At 38.0% G+C, this 14577-nt stretch overlaps 1 protein-coding gene across 1 annotated transcript in view; it reads left to right on the top strand.

The window, feature by feature from the left end:
* The first annotated feature begins 273 nt into the window (after positions 1-273).
* Positions 274-14577, top strand: part of LOC138696071 (lipase 3-like) — a 77030-nt gene continuing 62726 nt past the window's right edge. Inside the window, exons 1-3 of the mRNA XM_069820596.1 lie at positions 274-752; positions 4521-4719; positions 11055-11169. Of these exons, the coding sequence (XP_069676697.1) occupies positions 627-752; positions 4521-4719; positions 11055-11169 (440 nt within the window). The 5' untranslated portion in view covers positions 274-626. The remainder of the gene's footprint in view (positions 753-4520; positions 4720-11054; positions 11170-14577) is intronic.

The raw sequence follows: 14577 nt of genomic DNA, 5'->3' as shown, positions 1-14577 counted from the left end.
TGACTAGCAGACGAAAATTTACGAGTTGTATTAAGAGCGGCAAATTGTGACGTATTTTCCTAGGTTGTTGTGGCACAATAAAAATTAAGGTCAAATAAAATATAATTTGTCCATCAATAAATCATTAATGTGTAGTCTACGTCAGATGATTGAGTTGAGAGTCCGCCACTGGGATCCGAATGGAGTGCTCTATATTTCTCGACCGATATTACTTCATATGTATTGCGGCTTGCGTCCAGTGATGTCAAATTTGCCAATGACCGCCGTATATCACTGATTCTCAAGTATCGCGCGCACCTGTAACTACCACACGGGTTGGTTACACGGGCCACGCGTGCAAGGCTGCAGTCATATAGTTCGCGGAATCATAGACCTTTACAACAGCTTCACACTGCAATCCGTGCAAGCCGGTGGACAACGCAGGAGACGACAGCAATCCAGAGCGCTCGGTTGCCTGATCGTGTGTCGGCTACGATATGGCCCAAAACGCTCCCTGCCTATTAACAGGCAATTAAGAGCATTGCTATCAGATTCGTTTGCAGTATTTTATAAAGACAGTTTTCCTCCAACTTCAAGCGATACGTCCTCATTACATGCAGTGTTTTTAATGAGTTTGTGTATTTAGAATGACATCCGGATTTTTATTTGTGCTTTGCATTGGACACTTTATCTCATCGGAAGGAAGTTCTTTACTAACGCGCATTGAGCAGAAGCCTCCAGACGATTATCTGTCGGATGTTATTCTGTCAACAGTAAGTAACAAGAATTATCGTAAGTGAAGAGTAGAGAAAAAGATGTGGGCACAGAAAGATCCTTGAGCATTACAAACCTGATTATAATCACAGGTAAGAAGTTCGTACCAAAGCAGTAGATTTCAGTTGAGTACAGCGAGGAGCAAAAAATATCACCGCGCCTCGCCCTGCTGCCGTTCGCTACAGATGATGCACAGTATGTTCACAAACAACGTATAGTGGCATTCTGTGTAGAGTCGTGAATAGTTTGGAGAATATTGTTAATTTTTATTAATATTTTAGATTCTGAAGAAAGTGAGCTATTCTGTTGTTATTGTATTATTAACGTACCGTAATGTGAGTGTTATGCATGATTCCAAAAAAGTAAACTCATCTGTTATGAAATAATCATGCAAAACAAGAGTAACGCGTTAATTTTTGTTCTATTATTCTTCGTTAAATGTTGACGTCTCGTGCTGCTATGCATTCGGTTGCGTTACAATCCAAGTTCAACATAGGAATTACGATACGAACTTCCTAGCTGTCATTACAATAGAAACGAAAAAATTTCTTAAAAACAATTATTAATAGGTTTAATATTGTCACACATGCGAGATACACTATTAAATTCACAAAGTAGTTGTTCACCTGATGATAGTACGATATACTGCATCATATTTCAGATTTGCTCCAGTAACGTCTTGTGAAGTAAAACGAATATTTTCAGAGTACAAATATTGTTTTTTTTTTTTCTGGCCCTAAGAGGAATATTTCTGTTGATAAAACGAAACTGTTCATTATTATTTGTTATAATGAGGCTAGAATCATAATTGTACGCTTTGTATGTTATCTTTATATGTATGGGTAAATTAATTTAGATTGAAAGTTATGAACTTTATAATTACAAATAACTATTTTATTATATTATTTTCTTGTTCTATGGCTGTGGATGATTGGAGCACATGTTTGGTTACTAAAGGCTGTACATGTTAGTCATTCTGGTTCACTGACATTAAGAGACGCTCTATTACTTTTCATTCGGTAGAGATGAAGTCCAAGCTCCACAACTTATGAGTTTCGGTACCAACTTCCTAGTTCTAGTTATAATAATTAAATTTTCATCCTCTCTCTCTCTCTCTCTCTCTCTCTCTCTTTTTTCTGCAGGTAGACTTGGGTTCGATTCTCGACAGGCAATTGAAGATTTACCTCTTGGCCAAACCACTTTATCTGAGATAACCGCTTCGATGTTTGTGACAATGTTAGAGAGGGGTTACCAAGTGATAGGGTGAGGTCTGTGATGATAGTTTCGACGTCCGTGACAGCCTTGAGATCTGTGAAATAGTCCTGAGCTCTGCGACAGATAGCCCCGAGGTATGTGGCAGATAGTCCCGAGGTATGTGACATGTAGCCTCGAGGTATGTGACAGATAGCCCCGAGGTATGTGACATGTAGCCTCGAGGTATGTGACAGATAGCCCCGAGGTATGTGACATGTAGCCTCGAGGTATGTGACAGATAGCCCCGAGGTATGTGACATGTAGCCTCGAGGTATGTGGCAGATAGTCCCGAGGTATGTGACATGTAGCCTCGAGGTATGTGACATGTAGCCCCGAGGTATGTGACATGTAGCCTCGAGGTATGTGGCAGATAGCCCCGAGGTTTGTAACAGTCTTCAAGTCCGTGATAGGAGCCCCCATGTTTGTGACCGTCCTAAGGTTTATAACAGGCAGAGCTGAGTTCAGTGACAGATAGTTCCGAAGTCTATGACAGATAGCCCTGAGGTCTGTGACAGGTAGTAGTGATTTCATGGCATTTCTCGCGTGCTGCGAAAGTGCTTACTGCTATTAAAATTTCACCTATTTTTCTCCAATAACAACTGGTCTTGCGTCTTACCTGTGTTGTCTCAAACGTTAGCATTGTGAATGTGTAATCTTGGTTCATGACTCCCAAGAGAGAAGGCAGAACGGAAAGAGTCCAATCCTTTAAGAGCGATGGTGACTATGAAGGCCATCCTCTTTCTATATTTATCATTCTCTATCTATACATCCTCTCTTTATTTCCCGTAGTCTATCCCGTCTAAAATATAAAATTTAACTACACAAAATTTAAATTTCTTCTGTTACCTAGTGCCTAGTAATTTTCCCTCGATCTAGAATTCACATTCTCAGGTACAGTGAGGGCATGTACGACACACAATGGGCCAAGTATAGATTTATTTTTATTTTATTCGGTTATTTTACGACGCGTTACCAACATCTAGGTTATTTAGTGTCTGAATGAAATGAAGGTGATAATGCCGGTGAAATGAGTCCGGGGTCCAGCACCGAAAGTTACCCAGCATTTGCTCGTATTGGGTTGAGGGAAAACCCCGGAAATAACCTCAACCAGTCCAAGTATATATCCCTTCCAGATCCCTTTCACCATCGCAGATTCCGTCTATGGCTCCACATTCTTTATTGCAACAGGTTTCCACGGATTACAGTGAAGGTGGTAATAATCAGAAGCTTATATTGTTTATTCGTGGAAAAGCTATGTCTGGTGCTAGCCCTCAGAAGCCAACAGCCAGTCAGTCAGTTGCACGCTGTGTAATATGTAGGGAAGGAAGTTTTGACACTAAACTTATGAAGTTAACTACGTCGCGCCTTGTGCAAATCGTGTTTACATCAACTCAGGGTAGTATAGAGACTTGTACAGAGCATTACTATGCTTGAACCAAAACATTGCTCGGTATAATCAGGTGACTAAACAAATAGAATATAATACACATTTACTTGTTTCTCTTGTTTATATAAAATGGTGATACATTTTAGATAAAAATGAATTGTGTACTGTAGCCTAGTGTAACTAATTTTGTTGCAATATACAAATTCATACATTCGTAAACCTGTTTCGATTGTCACTCAAACAAGAAAGCGTTGTTTCGTCGGCACACGATGTTATTGTTGCGAATTTGAAATAGTTCTTATTTTATTATAACTTTGTTGTGTTTTATCTTGTGCCTGTTCACTATTTAGTTCTTGTTGCACTTCATAGAGTTTCGAATATGTAGGATCTTTTTCAAGAACATTCTTCAGTTTTGGTTTAACTCTTTTATTGTTTCCAACAACTGATCGTATAGAATTTGAAGTTATTTCATAGGACAAGGGTAAATACTGTGTACGCAATTTTATAAACGTATACCGTACTTTTCAATGCAGCGTTTGAAATAAGGATTCTTAAGTTTATGTAACGGAATATTCGCACTTATCAGCATCAGACACAAGTCATAATGAATAATAGACTGATCCAAAACAGAATCATTAGACAATTTCTGACGTTGAGAGACACAATGTTTTTGTAAATCACGACGCTTATTAACTTTTATGTCTAATTACGCAATTTACACCACACTATATTTTCGTCATTGACTGAAAAATAATCATCTCCTAAGTCTTTACAAGCACAGGCAAGTTGCAGATTTTATTGGTGGCATTTGAATACACCTTCACTAGATCGCAACTGAACTTCTTGCGTAAGGTTTATTTTTTAAACAGAAAATGGGCATGCTGTGTCGAAACAATCTATTAGAATGCAGTAAGCAATACAAAACTCGCACCCATTAAACTTCGAATGAACGGAACTCCCTTCATGTGACGTCTTCCATTTTGCATACGAACCTGAAGGTACACCAGTAAAGTAAACAACTAACGTCATCCTATATCCAGTGTTCCTTAAACCTGTAGCCGCATTAAGCAATGTTTTGGTGTCCAAACTTCGTTCCCTAGTAATATGATACGTATTCTCTCGTCAGCCCCAGCTGATCCAGAAGTACGGATACCCACTTGAAGAGCACACCGTGCAGACAGAAGATGGATATCTACTCACCCATTTCCGTATTCCGTATGGGCGAAACAATCCTGACTTGGCGGGTGGACCCCCGGTCATCTTGCAGCACGGACTGTTGCTAGCGTCTGATATATGGCTCCTTGAGGGTGAAGAGAAGTCTTTAGGTAAGGTGAGGCATGCATCTTCAAATGGAATTAAATCCAAATCAAAATCATATACGGTGATGGTCCCAACTTTATCCCTTATTCCCACGAGAATCTGCCCTGCAGTGTCATTGCTCAAATAAGAAATGGTACGTTCCGTACAACAGTCAACCAATTCGTATTACTCAGAGTATTTCAAAAAGGTGAAAACTTTGGTGGGACTGTAGAACAGGACATTTGAAGCAGTTTGAAATAGGGATTGCATGTCCGCTGCAGCTTCCTTTCAGAGCTACGGCATTGTAAAAGGGTAACCCCTGCAGGTAGTCCACCGCTGTGGTCTCGTGGTAGCGTCTTCGCTCCCGAAGCCAGCGGGTCGGTGTTCGATTCCCCGCTTGGGACGAGTTACCTGGGTGAGGTTTTTTCGAGGTTTTTTCCCCTCACTCCTATGGATGAATATCAGGTAACTTTATCCGGCATATGGAACGCCACTCATTCTCGCCACTTCCTTTCCTTCCTCATCATCCTTCCCTCATCATTCTGGTTGTCTTACTCAGAGCAGTGTATATTAGAGAGTGCCGCATTCTCGGCGGCGGCGGCCATATTTACTCCTTGCTCGGCACAGAAGCATATTCAATTCAATTCAATTTATTTGGCCATTAGACATACTGTTTTAGGCTTCGTCAGAATACATTGAAAAAACATATAAATAGCCTACATTAAAAAAAACACTAATAACAGAAACAGTAAAATTTAAGTAATACAATGAAAACATGAAATAATCTGAAACTTTCAAATTGAAGAAAACTAACTAAATTGCAATTAAATTTATTTATTAAAATACAATTTCGTACAAATTTGTGTTGAAAAACTCAGCAACAGAATAAAAAGGATTATTTAATAACCAATTGTAAAATCTAGTTTTGAAACTATTGATTGGTAATTTATAATAATGACTTGGGAGCTTATTATATAATTTCATCCCCATAATTAAAAAGTTTGTGTTGCTCTTGTGTAATCTACAATATGGAATATTAATTTGTTCACTATTTCTAATTTCATGATCATGTATATTGGCCACTAATGAGTAATTGTCAATATTTTGTCAAGTGTAAAGTACTAGATCATATATATACAAATTTATGATTGTTAAAATCCGTGATTGTCTGAAAAGTGGCCGACAATGTTCTAGATAGTTTGATTTACATAGAATTCTAATGGCCTTCTTTTCTAAAATCAAGACGCTTCCAATTTTGGTTCCATTTCCCCAGAAAATTAGGGCATATCGAATTATCGACTGAAAGAAAGAAAAGTAGGGACATCTTAAATAATTTTGAGAAACGCAAGTAGTGAATTTCTTTAGCAAATATAAAACTCTTGATAGCTTTGTGCATATGTATTCGATGTGCTTATCCCATGTTAAACTGGAGTCTATAAAAAGTCTCAGAAATTTTGTGTAGTTGACTCTGTTGTCCTTATTTATTTGATAGTTTAGGCTGAAAGTTAACTTGATAGTTTTTTTCTTGATTAAGCAAGAAACCAATAGATTCAAACCATAAAGCTATCTGTGATAGAGCAAACAGTAATGCTAGAAGGAAGATCATTAAAGGCGATATCATAATGTTGTTGTGGTTTATTGAATACAGGAGATAAGGATTAACAAAAATTATTGTCATAGTGAAATGACTCATTAGAGATAACACTTTATTATTTATGCTATGTCCATTTCAATAGGTATAACATAAGCAATTTTCTACTGCATTTCTCATGCCAACACTTCGACTGCCACATTTAGCAGATTGTTGTAATGCATTTGCTATAACAGACAATTTTCTTAACAATAAATACATTAAAGTCCTAAAATACAGTGATGAAACATTTTCAAAAATATTATAACATGTTGGGAACGCATGAGTTGAAGTGTTAATGAATAAAGACTTCAAATCCTTTAATTTCAACTCATTTTCTACCAACGTTTCACATTTTTCTGCATATAGAATTATATCAAATACGAATTTACAAGGGTATACAAGTGACATTACCTTATACTACTTGAGAGTCACTAATATAATAATAAAATTTATAGATTCATCCCTGTTATCAGTTATTAGAGATGAAAAACAGTTTCCACAAATAGTGTACTATATAACTTATTTTATTTTGAACAAAACTGTTCCCAACAAATAGTAAAGAGCTTGTTGTTCACTCAAGTCACTATTTATATTTTCAGTTAAATTACAATTTAGCCTAAGATCAATTTCCTTTTACTAACATTCATCTTCACTTGAACTTTCTGTTTCGGATTTACTTACATCTGTACCTAGAAACTCAATTAATTGTTCAGAATCGCAAACTGCGTAATTTGCATGCTTCGTTTTTTGAGAAAAACTGAGAAATCGTAATGCAGTTTTGAATTATTTTGCATCCGGGATTGGATTTATGGAACGGACAGTAGAAAATAAATTTTCTAATGCATCCTGCATGCATCTATCTGGCATAAGATATTTGAAGTTCGCTTTATTAAGACAATTTTCATGAAAATCAAGAACTGTTTTTGTTACCAATATTATACCAGTTCGGGATGACTTCCAACGTCTCCTTTTGCTCACCTGGATGTTTTCAATTATAAATATTTTGTCATTACTTACTTATGACTTTTAAGGAACCCGAAGGTTTACTGCCGCCCTCACATAAGCCCGCCATCGGTCCTTATCCTGTGCAAAATTAATCCAGTTTCTATCATAATATCCCACCTCCCTCAAATCCATTTTAATATTATCCTCCCATCTACGGCCTTCCAAAAGTCTTTTTTTCCTCCGGCTTCCCAACTAACACTCTATATGCATTTCTGGATTCGCCCATACGTGCTACAAGTCCTGCCCATCTCAAACGTCTGGATTTAGTGTTCCTAATTATGTCAGGTGAAGAATACAATGCGTGCAGCTCTGCGTTATGTAACTTTCTCAATTCTCCTGTCACTTCATCCCTCTTAGTCCCAAATATTTTCCTAATTACCTTAATCTCAAACACCCTTAACTCTCCGTTGGACACGTTAAAAATGTTACGTGTATTGGCAAATGGGTCATGTGGTCTCAAATGACCTCACATGCCCAGCGAAGGGTTAATCCTGTTCCTCTCTCAAAGTTAGAGTCCAAGTTTCACAACCATACAGAACAACCAGTAATATAACTGTTTTATAAATTCTAACTTTCAGATTTTTCGATAGCAGACTAGATGACAAAATCTTGTCAACCGAATAACAAACATTTCCCATATTTATTCTGCGTTCCATTTCTTCCCGATTGTCATTTACTGTATATCTGTTACTGATGCTCCAAGATATATGAATTTTTCCACCTCTTCAAAGGATAAATTTCCAATTTTTATATTTCCATTTCGTATAATATTCTGGTCACGAGACATAAATATATAAGTACTTTGTCTTTTCGGGAATTACTTCCAAACCTATCGCTTTACTTGCTTCAAGTATAATTTCCGTGCATTCCCTAATCGTTAGTGGATTTTCTCCTAACATATTCACGTCATCCGCATAGACAAGAAGCTGATGTAACCCGTTCAATTCCAAACCCTCTCTGTTAGCCTGAACTTTCCTAATGGCATATTCTAGAGCGAAGTTAAGAAGTAAATGTGACAGTGCATCTCCTTGCTTTAGCCCGCAGTGAAAGTATTATGTCGTTGAGAAAATTAATCATTGAAGTATAAACTATTCCTCGTCTTGTTTGTGACGTAATGCTAATTTTGTATAAAGACAATTGATTACACATTGATTAACTGCACAACAACACGGCATTCTTCAAGATAGCAAAAGAAATATCACATTAGAAACCTGTCTTCCTATGCAAGTCTTGCGTTGTAACGAGTCTCCGCAGGATATGGCCGCCGCGTCGGCATTTGCCGGATCAAAAGAATGCGGTACTCTCCAATATACACTGCTCTGGTCTTACTTGGTTTTCAGATCGCACCTGCGGTGGCCCTCCGAAGCCGCTAACTCTCTCGGCCGGCCTCCGTGGATATGTCAAGCATGGTAGTTGGTGGCCAGCAGTGGAAGCCACTCCCCTCCCGACGGGAGAGGGCTTACACTTCAGATTGTTGAGGAGACGGGAGAGGGGGTTTACACCTCAGACCGTTTGAGGGAGAATGTGGGGGGGCTGTTGGAGTGGAATGGTACACGAATTTGGATGGAGGGACTGATCGTTAGGGTGTTAGCGGTTGGGTCGGTTTGGCGTAGGTGGGGTCGGTGGGCTTGCAACTCGTCAGCCAGGGGCGTATAATAGACCTCAGATCGCGGTGCACAGGAATTTTCCCCTTCCACCCTCACAGAAAGAGAGGAAAAAAAACCCTGCAGGTAGGTATGTTGCTTGAAGGCTTTTCAGTGCTGGTAGTTGTGTCCATGTTTCAAAAAGGTTGCAAAGACCTTCGTGGGATTGTAGGGCAAGCCATTTGAAGTTGTCTGAGAATGCATGTCCGCTGAATCATCCTTTCAGATCTACGTCATTGTAAAAGTGCTAATCCCTGTAAGTAGGAAAGCCTCTTGGTGCCTAGTAACTGTGTCCGTGCAAAAAAAAAAAACAACAAGCATGCAATACTGTAGGCCAGAATATGGTGCATTTGGGTTGTTGCAGTAGGCAATAGCGCTCCTCGTGTGTCAACAGTATGGATGAGTACGCGTCGTTTCTTACCCTGAGTTGTAGTCTATGTTCACAGTGCACATTGAACGTACCAACATTGCTCGTTCCTACTTCAGGCCAATAAGTAATGGAGAGGCGAAAAAAGAAGAGCGCTACACAGTGAGTTGTTTATATTTCATTTATTACGATCTGAAAGTCTTTAAATGTGTTTAAAATAATTGGAAATGTTGGTTTTACAGCAGAAAAACACTGTACAGATGCTGTGGAAGAAGGCTTCGGCGGACATGCAACACTTGGCATTTCCTATTTCACACCGTTCCAAATGTCCTGTCCTACAGTCCCACGAAAGTCTTCACAACCTTTCTGAAACACACTGTATAATACGAATTGGTTGGCCCTACTGCCCCACAAAGATTTTACGATCTTTTTGGTACGCTCTGTGTATACATATTTTTTTTCCGAAGGTGGGTACTCGACTCTACGTCATTCATTCAAACATCCTCATCTACAAGTGAAATGGCGAATCTCTATAGTCCTTTTTGTCGCCACTTTAGCCTTGCCGTCGGTGTACGGACACGGATTATATAGCACCGCATGATGATTAATGTAGAAAAATCCCACTCAGACCCACACTGAATCGAATCCTGGTTCCTAGCATGGAAAGTCGACATATACAGAGTGTCCCAGAAATTCATAAATTACATTTAATGGATGGTAGAGGAAGCCAAAACAAACAGTTTTTATCTGACAATTTAGGGTCCACGTTGCGCCGTTAGTCCGCCAGATAGAGTTAGAATCCGGAGTGTTCTTTGTTTGGTTGGTCCCGTCATTCTTCCAGCCCGCCTCAACGACGAAACCTACCTTTACTGGAGGAGGTTCCCTTGAGGTTGCAGCATGATGGCCAACCTTTCACACAATGTTCGTGCGTTCCTGGACAATGTCTTTCCAGGCAGATGGATTGACCGTAGCGGACCTGTTGCTTGACCGTCAAGATCGCCTGAGCTCATCAGTCTGGAGTTATTTTTACGGAATAACATAGATATGTTACTGTATTTCACCCCTGTAAATGATGAGGATTAACTAAGAAACAGAATTTTGGCTGCAGCGGACTCCATAATACTATACCTGGAATCTTTGAGAGTCCGACAGGCGTTTCTGTGAGCTCTGTTCACAGTTCAATAGTGCTCTCTTTGAGAACCTCTAATGGTAGACAGGGTAGGCAGACAACAATTTTATTCAGCAGGGTGCCGTGCTTTATATCGGGATAAGGGCGCGACGCCGGCCGTCACTAAGTTGTCTGAAAAAAATGTTTGTTTTAGCCTTTAATGCATAAATTTCTGGTACAACCTGTACATTTATTCGAAGACAGTCATTGCTATCCGAGAGTTCATCTCATGCTCACTGTTAGACGAAAGGTTGCAGTATCAATTTTTCATGATGATGATCCGAGTTCAAATCCCGGTAACCAAAGTAGAATTTAAAATGGACGAAAACGGTGTTAAGGCAGGTTTTCACATTATTTTTCACCGTGTTTCCTTCCATCCCTTCATTACTATTAATAAAATTAAACATACAATGTAATAGTGTCACTATAATGTGTGAAGATGCAGAAACTACAAAATTAATGTAATTTTATTCACTTGTGGACTCGGTTCAAAGAAGCAAGTAATATGCCATATACATAGGAAGTAATCACACTCCTTATTTCAGGATTCGTCATGGCAGATGCTGGGTATGATGTATGGCTAACAAACTCCCGCGGAAACAGACATTCGAATAGACATGTTAACTTAACAACCAACACTGGCAAGTTCTGGAATTTCAGGTACGTATTTTCATACTGTAATCATTATTTTAATCAACTCCACAATCTATTTTAATATAAATTATTACAAAACTTCAGTTTCTAAATAAATTTGACGCACATTACACAATTTTTCGACGCTTTGTACTGTGTGAACTAGGCACGTTAATCCATTCACGTAAGAGTCGGTGCGCACGGTTAAGGCTGGTTCACAATAAACCGGGAACGGAAACGAGAATGAGAACGGAAATTATGTTAAAATAAATGTATTTAAATGTGAGCATTTACAATAGTTAATTGTGAATGCTTACATTTATAGTGCCGTCGCTCTAATTTCCGGCAGCCAATCGCGTTGCAGGTCGGCTACATTTGAACTTGTGCGTCTTGTGATTCGCTGACGAAGACGTTATTCATTTCTTAAGGCTCGATAAATACTTAATATAATCGCCCGCCCTTTTGGCTCTTTCGTTGGCGTTCGCAGAAAGCACACGAAGACGTTATTTGCCGCCCAATTATTTGCTGAATTACAGTGCGTTTGATTTATTAGCCTATCATTGGAGCTACAACATGATAATGTTTAACGGTGTGGCAAATAGATTCATCGTCTGGTAGCTCGGCAACGAAAGAACAAAAATGGCGAACGATACTACCTACCTAGACTTCATAGAGCCTTCACTTCCTATGACGTAAGCAAAGAGGAGGAGTAACGCCGGGAATAACAGCGTCGCGACTATAAATACATTTATTTTAACAATATTTCCGTTCTAGTTCTAGTTGTCGCTTCCGTTCCCGGTTTATTGTGAACCAGCCTTTAGAGCTTCAAGGGGCATGCATACTAGTCTCCTCTCCGAATAATCGCTCGATAAACTAGGTTGAGAACTGTACATAGGGAAGATTGCAGTAGTGTATATATACAGTATTATTATTAAAAGTAGAGCAGAACGAGCGGCAAACAGTTGTCACGATGATCCCATGTCAATCAGATCCCGAAACAGCATGCATCTCTTGTTTGCAAAATGCGGTGAACTATTCTATTAACAATATGCATACTTACATTTGAATGTTAAAAGCATAAAACAGTTATTTGAACACGTTAAAATGAAGTTAAAAATTGTAACATATTTTTTAAAAAATCTGATATATTATGGAGTTGCTTGCGTAGCGAAAATTGCTGCCTTATCTTCAACAGCTTGAACAACTCTGTTAGAGTAAAAAAATCTAAATGTTGCATTTTAAATTTATTGAAATTTTAAATGCAAATAAAATATTCATACTGAAGAATGAAATAACATATTACATCAACATAAATATAGAATAACATTTCAAAATGAAGAAGCTACAAACGTGGGCACTCGCCAAGAGTATGTCGCTGAATGGATTATGGCTGGATGTGTATAGCTTTTGCAGAAGGAAATGAGAATATTCCTCATTACGCGCTAGTTTGTATAACCGCTGTTACTACGATGGTCAAAAGTAAACTAATGAAGGCATCAATAAAATATTTAGGTCGAAAATCGCTTTATCATTGAGATCACAGCATATAAGAAATAACATTCGATTACATTTTTAAAGGGAAATCCGAATAACGATAAATGCAGAATTGTTTCTTTCGATGTCGTCAATACAGGGTGTATCAAAAGGTCAGGTCAATCCTCACGGAGGTGATTCAGGACCTTATTTGCAACAAAAAATCCTAATAGGGGAGACTCGACTAATTTCGCAATATTAAGAAGTGAATCTACCATATTTTTATCAAAATGTTTATTGAAAAATATTATCAAAGTACATAGACATGGATGAAACCTTTCATTACCAAATGAGATAAAGAGACCTATTAAAATGCAAATATATTTAGTTGTACATGCATTACAGTTGAGAAAGAACAACTCGGGTAATTCCGCAACAGTGCGGATAAATCCGCAATTGGTTAATTCCGCAGTAGTAAATAATTATGAAATACATTATGAAAGTAATATAAAAGGAACAATTTATATGTAACAATTTTCACTTTCTTCACAGCTGTGTAGCAAAACACGAAAAACAGCCAACTTTTGATGTTTCACTGTATTGCCCACAGAGATGTCGACCAATATCCTTAATTTTTTTCTATAGCACTGCAGAGGACATGCCTCCTGTTGACAGCCTCTCAAAACTTACGTTCACGCTATTGTAAAGACGCAGTAAAATCATATATGTACTACTGCGGAATTACCCGTACTGCGGAATTAGCCGAGTTTTCCCTACACTTTTTCAATATTCATCCCCGTTTTCGAGTTACACGAATATCACATACCGTATCTATCCCAATTTGATTCTACACCAATGGACCTGTCTGATTGAGAGAAGGTAGGCTAATTGTTATTCTATATTATCTTACTTATAAAACATCTCAGATTTCATACCCCAATTTCTGATGAGGCAGTCAAGTTTATTTAGTGTACAAGTCATCAATCAAGCAAGCATTTTCTTTCCAGTTTCTTTTTGAGGAACAGTGGAATGGACTACTGGCTTTCCACTTTGCTTTTAACACTGAATTTTTAAATGACTAACAAGTGATAAAACTTAAATATTAAGACGCAACAAGTTCAAACATACTTTTATAAATAAATGTAGGTAATCTAAAAGGTGCTGCACTCACTTATTTGAGCTCCAGTTTTTACTCCTTCAGAGAAGAATTACGTTTGTATTTTTGTACATGTTATTTTATTAACAATCTTCTTTTTCTTTTTCGTATCACGTATTAAGCCAGGTGGCCTGTTACGGTTACGGTTGAACACTGGCATTGCTCATTGTTAATGCCTCCTTTACATTTGTTTTAATACGCTTACCTATTGCAATATTTTAGGTCATTATATTTTTCATATAACTCGTAATGAAACTGCATTAGAACACTGCCTTCTTAATTCAGTGCTACACCGTGACGTCATAGGATGCTAGGATGGTCTTTTCCAAACGAACTTCCAATTCAAGAAATTAGATAAAATCTTCTCTCCCATTCTAAGACCATTGTGGGACGAACGTGCCAGATCAGTGTTTGTCTGCACGATAATTTTTTCATATTTTAAATGTATTTTTTATAGATTTTTTGGCATTTTTGATATCTTAGTACCGGTATTTTTATTTTATAAGAGAAATACTAAAAAGTCACTTTTCAGACATAAATATATGTAGTTTCTAGACATTTATAGGAGTTTTGTGTTTCATTTAGAAGTTTTAGGTCCTATAGAATTTTAACAGGAGGATCCTGTGTACAAGAAACGTAGATATATCTGAACAGTATACGTCCAGAACGTAGCAAACAAAATAAATACGGAAGTAGAAATTCTTCCCTAGTCATGAATGTCTTACCATACCGGTACACCTATCATTCTGGTGCGTTTATGTATATCATTAAACAGTGAGCTTTCATATTCACTCCATAACCTTGAT

The sequence above is a fragment of the Periplaneta americana genome, chromosome 3, assembly GCF_040183065.1.
Source record: "Periplaneta americana isolate PAMFEO1 chromosome 3, P.americana_PAMFEO1_priV1, whole genome shotgun sequence".
NCBI classification, from domain to species: Eukaryota; Metazoa; Arthropoda; class Insecta; order Blattodea; family Blattidae; genus Periplaneta; species Periplaneta americana.
This window is presented reverse-complemented; position numbering and strand designations above follow the sequence as displayed.